Raw genomic sequence first — 21316 nt, 5'->3', positions numbered from 1 at the left:
TACTACATCCAAAATAATCGATATCGAATCGAAAGCATGTGAATAGTAGCTAATCGAATCGAATCGTGAAAACTGTGTCAATACCCAGCCCTAGTTCTCATAGAGCATAATCTTTAAAAAATAACAATAAAAATTGCAGAATGTCAGAGAAAGATGCAGTTGTAAGCTAAACATGTTATTTGTTTAGATATTTTTAAATGGTCTACAGCAACCCATCAACAGGAGTGCGGACACATGTCTTCAGATGCAGCCTTTAGATTCAGATAACGATTCTAAATTTCTTTTAGAGCTCCCAATTGGATTTCACCCACTTTATTTTCCTCATTCATTTGAAATAATATTACATAACATATTAATAAACTGTGTCGCCTATATACAATTATTTTATTATTGAATTATTTACTCATTAAATTAAGGATCATTTTTTATTTGTCAGGTACGATAGATTCTGACAGTTAAATTAAAAATCAGGCTTGTATATTTAGGAAATCAATTACTGCTTTATTTGTTCAAAAACAGATTTTTATTATAGTAGGGTACAGCAAAACTACTGTGCTTCATGAAGGCTATTTTACAGACGGCATGCCTTCTGTTGAAGGACACCCAGGTCATGGGTTTGATTCCCAGAAAAAGCATGAACTGATAAAATGTATACCTACAATGCAATGCATACACACATAAAAAGCTATCAATATTAAATAAATTCACCTCGGTTGAGTCAGGTTGACAGATATTTATTAAACACAAACTGAACCAAATCAACCCATCATGAACTACAAAATGTAATCTATGTATACAAAATGTATTATATATTTTCAAACAAGCTGAAGCTAAAGGTTAAAAAGCAAAGAATAAGGCTAAATGCACTCTTCAGTATCACAGTTATGTATCTTTTGGGAAAATCTGGGTATAAATGGGTCTTCTGAATGTATCTGTGTATCAACAGGGACATCTAGAGGACACAGTATCAGGTACCTCTGAGCAAATTTTATTTTCCCATCAAAAATGGGAATACACTTGGAATGACTAAAGTTGAATGATAATAATGTTACATTTTCTAAACTTATTTGTAAAAACAACATATATAAGTATAAAAAGCGTGGATGCCACTTTTTTACATTAACTTAACAAAATCAACACAATCAACTTGCACATCATTTATCTGCTAATGTTCCATTATACAAGCACATGATTAATAAATGCTTGAATAAAAAAAGATTTCAGTGACAACAGATTTAATCAGTAACATAAGATCAAGATGAGGACTGCCTGGAAAAAACAAATATACACAAATAAAAACAAATAGATGCATTAGGTGTTACTGTCCATCAAGCGATCTATTCTTGTTCTCCTGCCAAATCTTCTCCATCTGATTCAGCTCTGTTTCGGTGAACGCTGCCTCTCCCCAGTTGGTCATTTTACAGGGTTTCTTGTTGCCTGAGAAATACATAAAAAACATATATCTGGTGCTTTTGGTAACGGTATCTGGTATTTGAGAAACCTTACACTCAGTCACCTGGTTGAACGATTCGAAGTAGGCCCTCATGTTTAGAGACTTTGTGTTTCCAAGTTTTTGTCTTGTTACTTGCCCGTTCCAGTTTCTTTGTAATGGCCTGAAAAACAATAAAGATCACTGAAATCCTGATCATTTGCCTTATGTTTAATAATGAATCTTATTTTGAGTATAAAAATGTCAATAAAAATTGAAATGTCTGTTCTGTCTGATGAGAGGGACTTTAGTGCTAGGGTATTGGTTTTCATTCTCCTCAACCTTTGTCATTCTTCTCACCAACATAATTATCATTGATGAATTGCTGAATGTTCTTCTGGGTTCCCACTATTTTTAGCTAATGAATCTGACTTTTCCAGTCATTCATGATTATCAGATAAGGATGTGGAATATTTTTTTAAAAATGACGACAACACTTCAGTTCACTGAAGCCTCGCCTTCTTTCTTTGCATATGGGTTTGTACAAGAATTATGCTAATAATTCATATTGTGACATTACATGCTAAAGAAGAAGGAAAACATTAAAAAGCATCATATGACCCCTTTAAGTCAACTTGAGGGCCCATTGGAAGTTTGCTGACGCCCCGTAGTGGGCCTACTGGTTAAGAACCACAGAGCTAAAATCTAATATGTTGGAAAAGCAAAATATACTAGAAAAGGACAATGTTCATTTGATAGTGAACAATACATTTTTGAAAAAAATTGTGAATCCGCTACCATATATTCCTCTTGTGCCCCCTGTCTCTGTTTTTCAAGGTTCTCCAGCTGCTCCTGTGCAGCCTGCAGGGCACGTTCCTTCTCTGCCTTCTCCTTTTCCAGCTCTACTTTCTCTTTCTGGGACTGGGATAAGACCTCTTGCTGCTGCAGGTGAATCTGCTCTAATTCAAGCCTCTTGCTTGCCTCCTCTTGTAGCAGCCTGCAAATAAAATGCACAAATGTTCTCCATAATTCTGTGAATACTTATTCTGGACGTTGCGTGTTTGCACACTGTTACCTGGACTGCAGTTTGCGTAAGACTTCTTCATCCTCTTTGGCCTGCCTCTCATCCTCTAGTGCCTGTTTCAGTTGACGGTACATGTCTTCCAGTTCCTGCATACGCTGAAAGTACTGCTCCACTTCGCTGGACTTTTCAATGACCTGCTCTTCCATCTGCATTCGAGCCTAGGAGGCCATTTTAAATTTCTTTAATACATCAGACCTGTTTCGCATATCTTGCACATGTGGCGCAGAAGTGCAGCTGCAACAATAGATTTTTTATTGTGCTTTTTTGCAAACTGGCAAGAGCTGCATTTCTATACAATAATTATGCACTATTTTCTCTTTCTTTTCTTAAAAAGGAGCTAAATGCATTAACATGTTCACAACAAATTGCAACTATTTATATATATAAATTTTAATCAGCTGACACCCTTAATTTCAGCAAAGTCACCATGAAATCAAAACAAATGATTCGTAAATCTTCGAAGCTTTATGAAGCAGTGTTTTGAAATTGCCCATCACTTGATATTGTGGAATAAAGTCGCTATTTTGTTATTTTTGGCACACAAAAAGTATTCTCGTCGCTTTATAATATTAAAGTTGAACCACTGTAGTCACATGAACTGTTTTAAAGCTGTTTTTAGCTTTATGGGCATTGAAAAAGGGAGTGTCATTGCTGGTGATGCAGACCTCACTGAGCCAACGGATTTTATCAAAAATATCGAAATTTGTGTTCCGAAGATGAACAAAGGTCTTTCGGGTGTGGAACGACATGAGGGTGAGTAATTAATGACAGAATTTTCATTTTTGGGTGAACTAACCCTTTAAAACCAATAATAAATTCAATTTGTGAACAGATTTTCAAAAGTTTTGGCCTCTTAAAATTATGTTAGGATATCCAGCCAAATGAACACCTACAAGCATCCTGTTGACCTCCAGCAATAAAATCACTGTCATTGTGAACAAGACATAAGGTTGTTGTAGTTACCATTTTCTCCTGCTCCAGATCTTGTCTGTATCGTTCCAGTAATTCTGCTTGGGTCTGAAGTCTTCTCTGTTCCTCCAAATCACCCCTGAGTGACGCTTCATGTAGGTTCTGCAACATCCAGACAAAATGAAAGCAGTAACTCACAAGGCTTCTGTGAGCCAGACAGTACAGGGAGAAAAACAACAAATTAAAACTAACCTTCAGTCACTGATTAATATTAAAAGAAAGTTCCAGTTTCAATCAGCAACTGTGCCAAGCTATTGATTTCAACAAAATCACTTCAGTTCATCCCACAATTTATACACACACAAATACATGTTTACAACAATGCACTTACAGTACTAGTCTACGACGCAAGGCATTCAGAACCATTTTGTGCAGCTTTTTAAAGTTATGGAAGCTTGTTACTGCCACTAAATAAAAAAATTAAAAAAGTAACTTTTTTTTTTTTTTTTTTTTGCAATCGTCAGTTTGCATCTCACAATTCTGACTTTTTTTTCTCACAATTGCTAGTTATAAAGTCGTTTTTTTCTCGCAATTGTGAGTTTTTAATCACACAATTCTGACTTTATAACTCTCAATTATTACTTTTTTCTCCGAATTGCGTGATATAAACTCACAATTGCGAGTTATAATGTCAGAATTGCATGATATAAACATATCTTAAACTAATATCACTTATATAAATCTTATTTAAAAAAAATGCAATTGCAAGTTTATATCACGCAATTCTGACTTTATAGTTCGAAATTGTGAGTTTATCTTGCAATTCTGAGAAAAAAGTCAGAATTGTGAGATAAAAAGTCATTTTTTATTTCATGGTGGAAACAAACTTCTATTTAAAGTGGTTAAGATGTGTGTTATTTGAATAAAAATGTGTTGTTTGAGTTGCAAAGTTGTGTGGGACTCCAGATATGCATTTTTGCATTTTCATATTGTGCAAAAGTTTCTAAGTTTACTGGCCTTGCATGGTTGACAGGAGTTAAAAATCAAACTAGTCTAGGAATAATCATATTTCCTTTCACAGGCGTTAAGGTACTGTATGCACAAATCCCTTGAGATTGAAATATAAAAGAGGAACTAGTAACTGTCAAAACCACCCATAGACAGGAAATATGGTTCAGGAGTTCTCTTTTGCAGGTGTCCTAAAATATCTGCAAAAAGCAGAGCATTTTTAAGATATATTTTGGGTTTTTTTTTTTTTTTTTTTTTGCTAATATTTGATAGGGCAGTTGGGATTGTTGCCTGCAGTGCTGTTGCAATATATGTCAGATCACGATTCACGAGACTATGGCTCCGACAGCAGAGCTGTTTTAGCATAAAAAAATCTTCACATTTATCAGCCTCAGTTTAGAGATGAGAATAGGTTTAGTAAGAGGTTCATTAGCTTTCTTTTCATGGTCGAACAGGTTTGCAAGAGTCTATTAACATGAAACCTAATTAGTTTAACATAGAAAAGAACAACAAATAGACAAGGATGTGAAACATTCTTCTCACATTACTAACAGTGTGACCATTACTAATAGTCCGCTATAAACAGAAATAATGTAGGTGAATAAAAATGTGTCAAAGGGGAAGTTAAAAAGAGAACAAAAAGAAAATGGTATTTCAATAGAGAGAAAAGTAGTGTAGATTAGTGTAGTTTGGTGATCAGAAGAGCATAAATTAGACAATGGAAAACACTTATTATCGTGCTTTACTAATGGAGACAAAAATGAGTGCAAGAAAAACAATAAGAGTAAACATCGGTACAGTATACACAATGTGGAAAGATTAGATGATGAGTAGATGCACAAGTTGTTTCTGTTTTGTTTAACAGCTAGGAGAATGTATTATTGTGCAAACCGCTCTGACTCTTCCAAGCTTTATAATGGCAGTGAATAAATAGGGGGCCCGATTTTGAAGCAAAAAAAAGTGCATCCATCCATCCATCCATCCATCATAAAAGTACTCCACACGGCTCTGGGGTGTTAATAAAGACCTTCTGAAGCAAAGTGAAGGGTTTGTGCAAGAAAAATATCCATATTTAAAACTTAACCATCTAAAATAACTAGCTTCCGGCAGACGACCGTACGCATACTGAGCAAGTCGACTTGCACCACAAGAGTAACGTCCTGACGCGATGTATGGCGCATGAGTATCGTAAGCTTAGACGCCTCTTGCGATTTAAACAAACAGGGCTGTGCAACAAACTCAAGCTCCTCTTCTCTTATATCGAAATCCTCCGACATTTCTCTTTACATTTTTGTCATTTTAGACTTCTAATTCATGACCGGTGTTTCGTTTTGCTCTATCCTCTTCGCTTCCGTGTTCGTCATGACGTCATGCTTCGGGTCAGGGGTCACTCGTTCACCTCAAATCGATGTGTACAGTCGTCTGCTGGAAGCTAGTTATTACAGTTATTATATATTTTTCTCACAAAAACCCATCGCTTCACTTCAAAATGCCTTTATTAACCCCCCAGAGCCGTGTGGAGTACTTTTACGATGGACGGATGCAGTTTTTTTGCTTCAAAATCTTGACCCCCATTCACTGTTATTATATAGCTTGGAAGAGCCAGGATATTTTTAAATATATCTCAGATTGTTTTCATCTGAAAGAAAAAAGTCATATAAACCTAGGATGGCTTGAGGGTGAGTAAATCATGGAATAATTTTCATTTTTGGGTGAACTAACCCTTTAAAGTACACAAAGAAAGCCAATGTTATGCTAAAGAACTACTGAATACACGTTTAATCCAACATCCCCAACAGAGATACTACTAAATGGCTTGAAATCTAAGACATTTTAGCAGGTGACTTATGTTTGTATCTTTCAACAATTCAAGGAAGGCCACAGTACCTTCATGGCCTCCAGCTGGGCCTGTTTGCTCTCGTTGGCCAACTGCAGCTGTCTCATTCTGTTCTCCATCATCTCCTGTTCAGCTTTCATCCTGTTTCTCAGCTCTCTGCGTTTCTGTCTGGATTCTCGGTGTGAGGAGGAAAGGCCCTGCCTTATGCGGACAATGCAGTCCTGGATGGCTAACATACACATGAACAAAAACATGTTTAAGCAGGAGAATGGGAGGGCAGAGTTGTGGATATACAGTACAAAACTTTCAATGTCATCAGTGAACCAAAGATATGTGATACCTTGAATCCACTCCTGTTTTGTCTTTTTATCCGATGCGCTGATCTCAAAACTTTTCTCAACACATTTAATAATGAAGAGGTTTTTCCTTCCATCCTTGTCTGGTAAGGACTGCAAAGACAGAGCATTTTAGATATTTAAAGAGATAGTTTATCCAGAAATCAAAATTCCCTCATCATTTATTCACCATTATGTTGTTCCCAACCTGTATGTTGTCCTGCCATAGCTCTCATTTCCAGTCAGGCTTAAATTCAATTCAGAATATTTAAATGTAACACACCATGATCAGTCACACAGCATGAAATAATCTCTGTTATAAAACATGCATCTTGGATCTTGAGGTGTCAAGCTTGAATATATGGAAGTGCAAAAGAGATTTTTGGTGTCTAACAACTTAAATTCTGTCTGTATGACTTCAAGCAGACTCGCAATATAACTCTAGGGGCTTTTTTGACTACTCATTGACTGTTATTATCTGGAAAAGGGCAGCTTGGACATTCTACTAAAATTTTGCTTTCATAAGCCAATCATACAGGGTTGGATCAACATTAGAGAGTGTGTACAGTGGCATGAAAAAGTATGTGAACCCCTTGCAGAATCTGTGAAAAGAATTATTTTAATAAAATAAGAGGGATAATAAAAAATGCATGTTATTTTTTGTTTAGTACTGTCCTGAGTAAGATATTTTACATAAAAGATGTTTGCATTTAGTTCACAAGACAAAACAATAGCTGAATTTATTAAATAACCCTATTCATAAGAATGTGAACCGTTGATTCTCAATACTGTGTGTGGTTACCTGATGATCCACGACTGTTTTTTATGTTTTGTTTTGTGATGGTTGTTCATGAGTCTCTTGTTTGTCCTGAGCAGTTAAACTGAGCTCTGTTCTTCAGAAAAATCCTCCAGCTCCTGCAGATTCATCAGTTTTCAAGCATTTTTGCATATTTGAACCCTTTCCAGCAGTGACTGAATGACTCGAACACAACTATTACAAAAGGTTCAAACATTCACTGATGCTCCAGAAGGAAACACGATGCATTAAGAGCCGAGGGGTGAAAACTTTTGAATTCAAATATCAAGGTAAATTGTACTAAATGAAAAACAATGATATTTAAACAAAATAAGAAAAATTGTGACTTCTTCATCCTGTTCAAAAGTTTTCACACCCCAGCTCTTAATGCATCGTGTTTCCTTCTGGAGCATCAGTGAATGAACCTTGAGTGAATTGAGTCCCTCAGTTGTCCTCAGTGTGAAAAGATGAATCTCAAAATCATACAGTCACTGCTGGAAAGGGTCAAATATACAAATCATGCTGGAAAACTGATGAATCTGCAGGATCTGGAGGATTTTTCTGAAGAACAGAGTTCAGTTTAACTGCTCAGGACAAACAAGAGACTCATGAACAACCATCACAAAACATAAAAACAGTCGTAGATCATCAGGTAACCACACACAGTATTGAGAATCAATGGTTCACATTCTTATGAATAGGGTTATTTTAATAAATTCAGCTATTATTTTGTCTTGTGAACTAAATGCAAACATCTTTTATGTAAAATATCTTACTCAGGACAGTACTAAACAAAAAATAACATGCATTTTTTATTATCCCTCTTATTTTATTAAAATAATTCTCATTTTCACAGATTCTGCAAGTGGTTCACATACTTTTTCATGCCACTGTGAATGATAACAAAATATTCTTCTTTGTGTGAACTATTGCTGCATCCCAATTCGCAAACTATTCATCCAAAATAGTAATTGAAATGGGAATGAGTGTGTCCCAATTCATAGTATGCTGAAACTAAAAGTACATGGATGCTCTACTATTTCCGAATAAAATTCAAAGTGCAGACCTAATATTGCCCAAAACCCATTGCGCTTTTGAGGAGGATTCAGTTCAGAACTTCAAACGTGTAAAAATGGATGTGCAAGACTGATTATTAAGTAGAGAGTTTTAGATAAAGGAGTTTGAGTGAATAATAATTAATATCCAACCTGATAAAAAAAAATCTGCAACATTGTGATCTTTTTTAAAGATGCGTTTGGCCATTAACTCTTAAATGCATCATTATGCAAAAACACAAAGAGAGTTCTCCTCAATAAAGACCCACAACTGACAGATAAACATGCCAGTTCTTTTCTCTCCAATATGGTGGGAAGAATTGTTGAGTAGCATAAATTAAATAAACTGAAACGTTGAATGCGTATATGAGGCGGTTAACTGTGACAAGATGATTGACAGGATGTGTGGTCCGTTTAGGACACAGTTCTCACGTAGTAGTATGTCCCAAAATGTACCTACTCTTCTGCTACATTCTCAAATGTATGTACTTTTTCTTTACAAAAAAATAGTACTTTTAGGACATTATAAGTAGGCGAATTGGGATGCATTGGGATATACCTTAAAAATTAAACTTTGAACAACAAATACTACAAAAAAAAAAAAAATTCTAGCTTTTACCTCAACACAGCAGTTGCGATCAAGCGTAATACATCCCTTCTGCTCTATTAGGTCTTCACTCACATAATAGGATATGTAGTTGAGATGGAGCTTAAACCATCGTTCTGTCCAGTTCTTCCTTTTATGGCCTTTTTTCATCATATAGCCCTTTTTGAATAAAAAAATAGCAAGTTAATGATTAGTCATAGATATCTGTTTATTTCTCCAGTGTCATTTCTGGTCAGTGGTCTTTGCACAACTAATTTAAATGACAATTTTAAACACCTGATTATCATGTACAGACAACAGCAGACCTGGAATGCCCATATTAAAATACATTTAAGGATTAGTTCACTTCAGAATTAAAATCTCCTGATAATTTACTCACCCCCATGTCATTCAAGATGCTCATGTCTTTCTTTCTTCAGTCGAAAAGAAATTAAGGTTTTTGAAGAAAGCATTGCAGGATTTTGCTCCATATAGTGGACTTCAACAAGGACCAATGGGTCGAAGGTCCAAATTGTATCAAAGGTCTCTACACGATCCCAGCCAAACGATCGGTTATTTATCGTTAATTTATATTCCTTTTAACCACAAATGCTCATCTTTCACTGCTCTGCGGTGCGCCACGCGTTACGTAATGACGTTGGAAAGGTCATGTGTTTCATAGGCGGAAGTAATGATCCAGTGTTTACAAAGCGAACGTGCAAAGACTAAGTCAAACGGCCTTTACAAAAAAGGTAAAACAACAATGTAGGACGATTTGAATTTGGAGTCTTTCAGTACTTCTGCCTACGTCGCGCGGGACCTTTCCAATGTGACTACGTAATGCACAAAGTCGTGCAAGACGAGCATTTGTGGTAGAAAATTACAGATCATTTCACTAGATAAGACCATTATTCCTCGTCTGGACTTGTAAGAAGCATCCACGTCTTTGTAGAGTCCTTTGAAGCTGCATTGATTTGGATCTTCAACCCATTGGTAACTGTTGAAGTCCACTATATGGAGAAAAATCCTGGAATGTTTTCCTCATAAACCGTAATTTCTTTTTGAACAACTTGGATGACACGGGGGTGAGAAAATGATCAGGAAATTTTTATTCTGAAGTAAATAATCCTTTAACACAGACTCCTACCTGCTTAATAACATCCAGTACAAGTTCCTGATAGACCTCATTGATGCCCATGGAGACGGTCTGAGGGTTTATGCCCTTAGTGAAATGGCCCAAGCCAATAAGCTCAATCAGCTCCCATGCATTCATATGATGTTTCTTTGCACTGAGCCGCATTTTGTAGTCTTCAAATCTGCCCTCGTTCCAACTGTAACCCACTGCTGCTAACAGCATGCGCAGGAAGTACTCAAGCTGTTACAATACAGAAATACCTCATTATTTCCATATTTCCATAATTTCAAAGATATATATAAAAAACTAAGATTAAAGTACTAGAACCAACCTCCTCGGTGACAATGTGCAGTGGATATTTATCTTCAGACAGGAAGTTGAAGATACACCACAACTTGAAGGTATCTTTGTCTGAGATGAGCAGATTCTTGCTGCTGATATGCTTTGGTGCAGACAGAGTCCAGCACATATTATTCAGCTCTGCGAAGTCAAAGTTGGACTGGATCTGCAATTCAAATATTAAATGGACTCAAATCTAATTTAGGGCTACAATGTCAAATCTTTTCTGCAGAATTTATATGTAGAGGCATGAAGTTTGTCTAACTGCTTTTTCTATAAAGATAATACCAGCTGGCATGTAAAGAATTCTGTTGCTTGTGAACTTCAGTGTGAACATGGCCAACTATATCATATATATTCATATTATGTAGTAGTCATTATATAAAGGGTTTTGACCAAAGAATGCCACAACAGACCAATCAAAATCAAGTATTGAAGTTAGTTCTGCATGCTCATAAATCCTCTCATTATAACAAACAATTATGTAACTAAGAGATTCACTGTGCAGTCAACTTCATTGATTATAACGGACTTTGTAAGATTGCAATGAGTGACAACTTTTTAGTTTTAAAGGGGAAGTGCATCTCTTTAGCCTTACCCTGGAGTTGGTTCACCCTCTGCCTATGTATATGATATAATGGTGTATGTGTGGTGTAGGACATGTTACAAAGAAAAGGAGATCAATATAATATAATGAAGTAGATAGTCTTAATGGCATTATGAAAACTTAAAAGATCTAAATATACACTCAGTGGTCAATGTATAAAAACATGCAGAGATGGACAAAAGGTTCGGTTTTTCATTATAAGCAATAATCCTGTAGAAAAAGGTATGTCTGGGCATAAAATTACCAGTAGGCTATGTTTTTACAGACAAGTTTACAGACAATTTTTTCAATCTTTTGCAGTTTGTATTTCAAAATTTGGGGAAAAAAACACCTGTAATAATAATAATCAATGCAGAAAATATTAACACTGTACATTGGGCCATACATTTAACGACTTTTCTTAGGGTGTTGTTCAAACCAAACATCAGAATGGGTGAGAAAATACTGTACGTGTTAGTTATGAGTATTTTAAAAACTGCTGATCTCATGGGATTTTCACACAGTCTCTAGAATTTACAGAAAATGGTGTAAACAACCAAAAACATTGAGTAAGTGTCAGTTCTGGTGATAAAAATGCCTTGGTGAGAAGAAAGAGAAGAGTGGTCAAACAGGTTTGAGCTGACAGGATGGAAAAGTCACTTCTGAATGCACAACACATCAAACTGTAAAGTCGAAAATTAACAGAAGAGCACAACAGGTTCCACTCGTGTCAGTTAAGAACATGATGTTGGATTGAATTTAATGATTTTTAAGATAGTGCAACACGTCATTGTGTGGTGGAATGGTTTAGTGTGGGGGAAAAACAAATCATACTGTGTCTTAAAGTCTTAAAAAATGTTTCAATTTTTTTTTCTTTTCTTTTTTTCTTTTTGGCAACAATGCCATATTAATTTTGAGTTCTGCAAAGAACTATTCAGTCAGCAGTTCTTAAAGCGACCCAAAATTTAAAATCCTGTTCCAAACCTGTATGAATTTATTTCTTCAGCTGAACACAAAAGAAGATATTTTGAAGAGTATGGGTAACCAAACAGTTGATGAACCCCATTGACTTCCATAGTAAGGAAAAAAAATTGGGGCACATCAACTGTTTGGTTACCAAAAGTCCTCAAAATATATTTGCGTTCAGCAGAAGAAAGAAATTCATGATAACAGAATTTTCATTTTTGTGTAAAGTATCCCTTTATAAGAGTTTTCTTTCTTAGTGTGAAGAACATTTTAATAATCTAAAGAACTTCCTTTCACTATAAAGAACCTGTTGTGGAATGGAAAGGTTCCATGGAAGTTAAAAGTTCTTCATGGAACCATCAATGCCAATAAAGAATGTTTATTTGTAAGGCAGTGAATAAATGCAATTCACCAACAAGATGATAAGAGATGCCTGTAGAATCACAAATCTAAATGTGTATGTTTACAGCATATTTTAGCCAATGAGATATATATGTAAACACACACACACACACACACACACACACACACACACACACACACACACACACACACACACACACACACACACACACACACACACACACACACACACACACACACACACACACACACACACACACACACAAAGTGTGTATCCTGTACCCATCAGTCACAAACTGAACCCACAGCTAAAACATCATGATTGTTAATAGATAACACTAGAGGACAATACATGATAACTGGCAAACCTTCTAATGGCAAAACCTTCAGTTTAAATCAGCATGAAATCTCACAATGAAGTACAATTTTAAACACTCACTTAAGACTATGTAAATTAATTCCCATTTTCAGGAGACAGATAAAAAACATCAATATGTGAGTAACAAGTCTCATGCACTTGTGAGTCATAAGTGACGGCTCATGGACATCGACTTCCCTACAGCCGTTTTGCCATGTTAGGTTGTATCATCTTTAGTATTTATCAACTATTTTTCCCATTCCATTTTTCCAATTTGAATAATGAATAACTTCATCAGTTAAAATACTTGGGGCACAAAAGTTTAAGACCACTAGTGAAGATGCTTCTGCATATGTTTTTTCCTAAATTAATTTATTTTATATTAAAGTTACGCTTTATTTTAGTGATGTTGTTACAGTGTAATTACAAAAATAATAACGGAGTAATATTAATTAACTACATGTACTTACTATAGGGTTGCTTAGGGTTAGGTTTTGGGTTAGCTGCTTGCAATTATGCATAATCTACTGTTATTACTATGTGTAACTACATCACCTTAAAGAGTTACCTATAAATGATATTATCGGAATAAAAATTTCAGTTAAACTGAAAAATGCACATGAATTTCCGAGCCTTGTTATTTTGTATGTTTGCCTTGATGACAGAGCATCTTGTGCTTCAATGGAACAGTCTGTACAAAGAGTCACATGATCAATGACACAAATTGACCTAAATAGTACACGATCATACATTTTTCATCTTTTTAATTTTTTAGGTTAAAATTACATTTTGTATCCCAGATTTTTGACCTTTTGTATAGAAAAGCAGACAGATAAAAAAAAAAAAAAAAGATCTCTGTGAGTCATAGGAAATAATGTGTAGCCTCATTCCAGAGGAAATAATAAACGTCTGTTCTTAAAACAGACTCAGACTTGTGTTGATTCTGGCGACAGGTAGGCCTAAATTGAATGATGTCTATTGTTATTCATTTCGTGACATATCTGATGAGGCTTTATCATCTGATGGGACAATGCTATGGAGTCAAATTAATGCCTTAAAGTTTTGCACAAAAATAAAGTTTTGCAAAACACAAAAAAGAATTGAGCAATAAAAAAAATGTTTTGCAAACAAAAATAAAGAATTGCAAAGGAAAAATAAAGTATTAAGCGGAAAAAAATAAGTTTTGCAAACAAAAATAATAAATTGCAAAATAAAATAAAGTAGTGCAAAAATAAAAATATAATCAATTGCAAAAATCAATGACAGCTGTAATCCTATTTTATCTTTGCCACATATTTTTCATGCTCAAACCTACTAAATCATTTGCAACGCTCATTTTATTCTGCGTTTCAGTCAAGCGTGCGCTCACGATACTGGTTTTCTTTTGCGCTCTTTATGGCACTGGTTTGACGTGGGGGTGGAGTCAAGAAACGGGGGCACGCCCCTGCGAAACACGTCATCGGCAGGAGACGCAGATAGAGACAGAGCGCATTTATTATAATCTGAAAATCACGCCCACCGAGGGAGGAAACAATCCAACCGTCTCCATTGACGTGAGGCTGCCTTCTTGTCTTTTCTGACTCATTACAAAAAACAGAACAATGCCTAAAAGCTGCTGTGTGACAAGGTGTACAGCTAACAAACTAAAAAACCCAGAAATAAGTTTTTATAAGCTGTCGACCCCAAAAAACGAATATTTAAGGACACAAAAGTGGATACAGGCAGTGAGACAGAGCGCAACGGGTCATATTACTATAAGAAATGCATTGGAGGGGGTCGTAATCGGTGACAACATATGCTAAACAAACCAACAAAAACAAACCATTCATTATTTTTACCCATGTCAAAGAATTATTTTCACCTGTCGCCGATTACGTTCCCCTCCAATGCATTTCGCGGGGGCGTGCCCCCGTTTCTTGACTCCACCCCCACGTCAAACCAGTGCCATAAAGAGATCCGCACAGAACAGTGCAGCGCAAAAGAAAACCGGTATCGTGAGCGCACGCTTGACTGAAACGCAGAATAAAATGAGCGTTGCAAATGATTTAGTAGGTTTGAGCATGAAAAATATGTGGCAAAGATAAAATAGGATTACAGCTGTCATTGATTTTTGCAATTGATTATATTTTTATTTTTGCACTACTTTATTTTATTTTGCAATTTATTATTTTTGTTTGCAAAACTTATTTTTTTCTGCTCAATACTTTATTTTTCCTTTGCAATTCTTTATTTTTGTTTGCAAAACATTTTTTTATTGCTCAATTCTATTTTGTGTTTTGCAAAACTTTATTTTTGTACAAAACTTTAAGGCATTAATTTGACTCCATACAATGCAATCATGCTATTATTGTCATCTGAACAGAACTGGAGTGAAATACAGCACTGCAGCTGTGCTTTGATTAGAGACCGGGTATTTGTTACCTTATTAAGTATGAACATGTTCAGGTAGGGCATGTACCCTTGTGTTGACACTGGTCCTTCATCATCATCTTTAAAGTGCTCCTCCAGGGCTGAAATGTTATGAGGGATCTTCAGTATGGTGCACAGGTTGTGAGACAGCACCTTCAGAGAGACAGACCGCAATGAGTTCAGTATGCAAAAAAAAGGATTAAAATGGCTATATGTAGAATTCAAAATCCCTTGTTATTAGTGACACCGGTGGGCATTAAGTGAACTGCAGCCAGCAACTTATTGAAGATATTATACGTCAGTGTGCGCACTGAAGGCCCCGATATACAGCTAACTTCTTTTTCATTCTTCGCCTAGTTTGAATTAATTCATTTTCTTTGCATGACACATTGATATTGCAGGGCAGAATCGCTCTTTCGGCATTATCCTGAACATTGTATAAGCATTCATTTCAAGTGTTATTACGGAAAAGGGGCTCTCGGGAGTGTGTGTAAATTTTTCTCTGCAAAAACGTCACTAGCCCTTCACATAAAAACAAGTCTACAGGCTTTCATAGACAACCTACACTCTAAAAAATGCTGGGTTAAAAACAACCCAAGTTGGGGTGAAAATGGACAAACCCAGCAATTGGGTTGTTTTAACCCAGCGGTAGGGTTAAATGTTTGCCCAACCTGCTGGGTAGTTTTATTTAACTCAACTATTGTTTAAAAATTACTGTTTTGCTTAATTAAAATTAACCCAAAGTATGTTGGAAATGAACATTTATTAATGTTCAATGAATAATTATTAAACAATAAACATTTATTAAATTGCTTATTAATAAATGTATATTAATAAACTATTAAATTTATATTAATAAAATATTAAAGCTTATTAATAAACATTCACCTTTTGTTTATTATTGTTGCCTCTAATTGCATCTGGTTTTTAATTTCCCAACTATTTTGGGTTCATTTTAAGCTAGCCATATAGCAATTTTTAAACAATAATTGGTTTAAGTTAAACTACCCAGCAGGTTGGGCAAACATTTAACCCAACCGCTGGGTTAAAACAACCCAATCGCTGGGTTTGTCCATTTTCAACCCAACTTGGGTTGTTTTTAACCCAGCATTTTTTAGAGTGTAGATCTCATTTTTTTAAAGGGGTCATGAATTGAGAAATCTAATTTTCCATTATCTTTCGACATATCAGAGGTCATTGTACTATAAAAATACTATAATAATAGTTTCAGAACTCAAAACTTCCTCATTAGTCCAAAAACAGCTTTTATTGAAACCAAGCTCAGAAAATGACACGTTTCGGATTTTGTTATATTATGACGTAGTGCGACAAAAGAACCGCCTCTCCAGAAGATGATCAACGCCTACTTCTACATCATTGCCTCTTCATTTCCACCTACTGATTTGCGCATGTCATGTATTAGTAAATACAAGAAAGATGCAAACACAGCATTACTTCAGCAAACGCCTCTGAGGATTAGGAACGATGAAGTCTAAGGAAGTCTTTGGAACGACGAACAGCCTATAAGAATGACAGTGTTATAAACGATGTTCTTTCATAGTTCCATTTACACAAAACATCATAAGTCATCCTTTGTCAATTATAACTGTGGCAACTCCAAGTTCTTATAGGACTAGTTCACTTTCAAATGAAAATTACCCCATGATTTACTCACCCTCAAGCCATCCTAGGTGTATATGACTTTCTTCTTTCTAAGGAACACAATCAGAGAAATTTTAATAAATATCCTGACACATTCGATGTTTATAATGGCACTGAACAGGGGTCATGAGTATGAGCTGAAGAAAGTGCATCCATCCATCATAAACGTACTCCACACGGCTCCGAGGGGGTTAATAAAGGCCTTCTGAAGCGGAAAGGCCTTCTACACTTTCTTCGTAACTTGAATACGGAAGGCGTTCTGGCAGAAGCTTGATATTTTACTTCATAACTTGTTAAATATGGATATATTTTTTTTCACAAATGCATCGCTTTACTTCAGAAGGCCTTCTGAAGAGCTCCTGGAGACGTGTGGAGTATGTTTATGATGGATGGATGTGGATGGAAGCACTTTCTTCAGCTCATTGATCCCACTCACTGCCAATATAAAGCTCGGATGTGTCAGGATATTTATTAATATATCTCCAATTGCGTTCATCAGAAAGATGAAAGTCATATACACCTAGGATGGCTTGAGGGTGAGTAAAGCTTGGGCTAATTTTCATTTGTAAGTGAACTAATCCTTTAAACTTTATTTGCCACAACCAAGACGTATAAAGCATATGTAATATGCATATAGGTTTCACATTGTTGGCAACTATGTAACAAGATATTATCGGAATTTTTCAATGGCAGGGTTGTTGAAAATTATTTTAATATGTAAAACTGTAACCCAATCATTGCAGTCGGCGTTTACTTTCAAATCTTGAACAAAATCTTAAATAAAATAAAAATGCAGTTCATGGCCCCTTTAAGTTTCGTTACAAGCTTTGCACACATTGGCAATAAAAATGCGAATACTACATGAAAATTCTTACATATAGATTAGCCCCTTCAAGATTCAATCTGATTGAATTTATGCTTATTTATACAATATACAAATTTGTAGATTCCGTAATTGTGTATGATGTATAAATTTATTCATGAAACAAATCAGTCAATACTGAAATGTTTTAAGTGGATAGTGAAGAAAATCAGCCAGTAAGTGTCCACCAGATGTGCAGAGCTGGAATCTAGACAAAGGATGGTGATTTAAAAAAAAAAAAAAAAAACTCAAAATATGACTGCTTTGCATAGAATATTATGTTGATTTTATTTTATTGTTGTTATAAAAAATGAAAGAAAAAAGGAATGAATGGGTTCAACTTCTTGTTAAAGTTGATAAAACATTCAAATGATAAAGACAATCTGATTAACGTTACTTCAGTCTGGTCTCTCCACATCAGTGCACATATTTGCATACACCCTTGTGAAAGTCTTGCAAGACTGATCAAGCGTTATTCAAAAAATTAGTAAACAAATGAAGTATGTGCCTCTCTTTCGCTTTTAGTATATAACATTATACTCTGCAAATATCTTGAAAAATAGCCCTACTGTTCATGCAACTGCCACTAGTATGGAACAAGGCTCTCGAAAGGGAATGAATTACTGGTTAAAAAGAGAACAGAAAGAAATTCTCTGCTAGCTATTATTGACCTTTTCAACTTTATTTTGATTACAAGGTCTGTTTAAATATGTAGAAGGCACAGCTGAGACAACTCGTGTGAGTAAATCATGTGTATGGATGGACAAACTTCTATTTTTAAGTTTCATTAATACACGGAAACTAATAGTTACTCAAACAGGTGCGAGCGCTGCTGTGCTCTCTGTAGTTGACACTAGAGTAGTTTATTAAAGTTTTGCTTACCTTTAACTGGGATTTGGATACTTTCCCGTTCCGGTCTAAATCCAGAGCAGTAAAGGCGTACCATATGGGTTTGAGTATTTCGTCCCGGGATATCATGGTTAATTCAGTGAAAGATGTCAGAGCGCGTAAAACTGATCCTCTTCACTCAGTCAGTCAGCACAACATGAGCACGAGTCATGTGACCAACACAGCATATATCTTGCATATTTGCATGGGCTGCAAATAAAACTGTGATTTAAACAGAAGCAAACTGATGTTTTTTTCAGGTTTAAGGATATCCGTGTTTCAGGGTTTTTTAAGATTTAGTTAATAACGCAGCGTGTTTTTATTTTTTCACGACAGCATTACTCAGTCAATTACGAATTATTCAATGATTTCAGCCGAACCTTTTAATAAATTTGGCTAGTAGCTATATTCCATACAAGACCGTCAACTTATGTTAAATTTATCTTACTCTTAAGTTCCTTTGTGTGTGATACTGTAATGTGCAAATCAATAACAAATTGATTAGTTTTTCGTAATGAAACGCGGTCAAGCAGCGAAACGCTGCTATGGTTACCTCCTCATAACACTTCAGTAGACCTTTTCACATTTCTGGGTTTCTCAGAAGCGGAGGTCTTCATGAAATTCTATAGAGGGTATGCATAGACATCACTTTTCTGCTGAAACGCACTCCCTCAGCTGGACTGAGTGGCAAAAGAACCTGCTGCATGACTGGATTTAATTGGGGAAACTGTGAAAATGCAAGTAAAACAAACGATTACATTAAAGGTTGGGGTCGAAAGTGTCACTTATGACATGTCAAAGAAACCTAATAAATGGATATTGACACGCAGCCAGGAAACATGTTTCCTGACATTTATATGTGCCTGATTTTGATGCTGGGGAAATAACTTATATAAAGCAAATTGGCCTGTGAATGTTTTATATTGGGTGAATTCAGGTTGATTGGGACACTTTTTTCCCAGTCATCTCAGTGGCAAAAGTGTCCCATTCAACCTGAATTCACCCTTAATACAATATAGGTAGGTCTAAATTGGAGTGATCACATCAATGTTATCGTCCAGCCCTAAAACTTGTATAGTTCTTGTCAGTGTTTTTTTAAAAACACCCAATTATGCAGAATTGCCTATAAGATAGCAAATATTTAATTGATGAGTTGTCAACACAATATATAACAATACAATATATAGGGTATGATTTTACCCCAAAATCCAACATTTTGACACAAAATGATAACTGCAAAACATGTTTCTCTGCCTGCAGTCCAGTTGTTTCTGCTGCAACCTGTTTGCTTCTTTTTTCTGTAGCTTTCAGCAGTCTGTAAAAATATACCTCAGATTTTATGTCAAAGCCATTTGTACAGTCAGTCGCAAAGCTCTTTCCTGTTTTGGATATGTTTTGTGAAAACCAATGCTGCCACTCAACCGGAGTCATAATGGTCGACGGGGATGTCACATGCATACCCTCTATAGAGTACCTCAGGAATGATGTGTTTTTGTAGGCAAAACCCGGAAACAAGTTAGCATTTTAGGAATTCCGGTTCCATCGCCCTAAAGTCTGTGGGTTTCTTGAATGGATTTTTGCTAAATCGCCTAAAATAAAGTCTGTGGTTAACAAAGCCTCTAAATATTGTCACGTTTTGATCCATGACATAAAACACACCAGTTGTAAACCACTTGTGATTTTTTAAACCTTTATTGCGTCTTAAAAATGGCGGTTGCTAACAAGTTGCTAAAAGGGACTACTTCCTTTGGCGGGGACTTTAGATGTCATCATAACAAACAGGACATTTGGACAGCGTTTCTCATGAAAAAGTGGATAAATATTCATACACAGCGCAGATCATAATCAGCGAGCATGTTTTTAAATAAAGTTGTTTTGTAATTTAAGTTTGAGGAAGCTTGGTGGTGGTGAGGTTGATTCGCACCCATGGTGTGCTGTAGTCCGTTTATAGCCTACTGTTAGCTTTTTATATCGGACGACTTTATTTAGGCTTCAAAATGTATAAATGTTGTGTAAGTGTCATATAACCCTTTGTTAAACACAGAGCTTATTTTTTGAGATTTCGCTAACTTCCGGGTTGGCCTACAAAAACACATAATCTCTGAGGTACTCTATAGCGGTGAATGAGAGAATACATTAAATATACTTTTTATGTTTGCTCAAATAGCAAAAGAAAAACTCCACAATAGTGTTTTCACAACTTTCAAAAAGAGGAAAAAAATAGCGAGTGATTGATAACGGCAGTCAGAAGAGTGAAAGATGTCATTTTTACCATCACTTCCATAGCTGCTGTATTAGAAACACCCTCACAGCAGCATAAACTTGTTTTTTGTAATTTGATGCAAAGGTAATATAATACTAAGTATAGTGTTACAAATGTACATATGTTTTTAAAAAAAAAATTAAATATAAAAAACTTTGCAGGATTTACGATATTGATGACCATTAAAATGCATCATCACAGTCTGTGAAAAGGGTCTATAGAGCGTCTTTTCGCTGCATTATGACATATATAACACAGGTACGTGTCTAAAATGTCTGCTAAAGAGCATTTAATCTGGAAAACATCTGTTGTGTGCAAACATCTGATAAACCTCTTTTAAAAAAGAAGTTTTAACCCTGTTGATAAAAACAGCATATGCTGGTTAGGTATGTTTTGAAGCATGGCAGCTGGTTTGAGCTGGTTTAAGATGGTCCTGAGCTGGAGGT

The 21316-nt window shown here is 35.6% G+C and overlaps 1 protein-coding gene across 1 annotated transcript; it reads right to left on the bottom strand.

Annotated features, from left to right (window-relative positions):
- Nucleotides 1-505: 505 nt before the first annotated feature.
- On the bottom strand, nucleotides 506-18803 carry swap70a (switching B cell complex subunit SWAP70a). Its single transcript, XM_067400069.1, has 12 exons — nucleotides 18602-18803; nucleotides 15208-15348; nucleotides 10506-10679; nucleotides 10187-10414; nucleotides 9073-9219; nucleotides 6608-6716; nucleotides 6318-6496; nucleotides 3477-3584; nucleotides 2505-2671; nucleotides 2228-2426; nucleotides 1517-1613; nucleotides 506-1437 (listed from the first exon to the last, which is right to left on the bottom strand). The coding sequence occupies exons 1-12, from the start codon at nucleotides 18695-18697 to the stop codon at nucleotides 1319-1321; spliced, it is 1764 nt and encodes a 587-aa protein (XP_067256170.1). The 5' UTR covers nucleotides 18698-18803; the 3' UTR covers nucleotides 506-1318.
- Nucleotides 18804-21316: the final 2513 nt, after the last annotated feature.

This window comes from Chanodichthys erythropterus, chromosome 11, assembly GCF_024489055.1.
Source record: "Chanodichthys erythropterus isolate Z2021 chromosome 11, ASM2448905v1, whole genome shotgun sequence".
Taxonomy (NCBI): domain Eukaryota; kingdom Metazoa; phylum Chordata; class Actinopteri; order Cypriniformes; family Xenocyprididae; genus Chanodichthys; species Chanodichthys erythropterus.
Note: the sequence above shows the minus strand (reverse complement) of the source record. Positions and strands in the feature narration are given on the sequence as shown.

Excerpts from the sequence above, each read along its gene's own strand:
- swap70a (XM_067400069.1), bottom strand. The coding sequence starts at position 18,697 with ATGATATCCCGGGACGAAATACTCAAACCCATATGGTACGCCTTTACT. Across the intron at positions 15,349-18,601 it reads TATCCAAATCCCAGTTAAAG|GTGCTGTCTCACAACCTGTG; the intron begins GTAAGCAAAACT and ends GTCTCTCTGAAG. Across the intron at positions 10,415-10,505 it reads TGCACATTGTCACCGAGGAG|CTTGAGTACTTCCTGCGCAT; the intron begins GTTGGTTCTAGT and ends GTATTGTAACAG.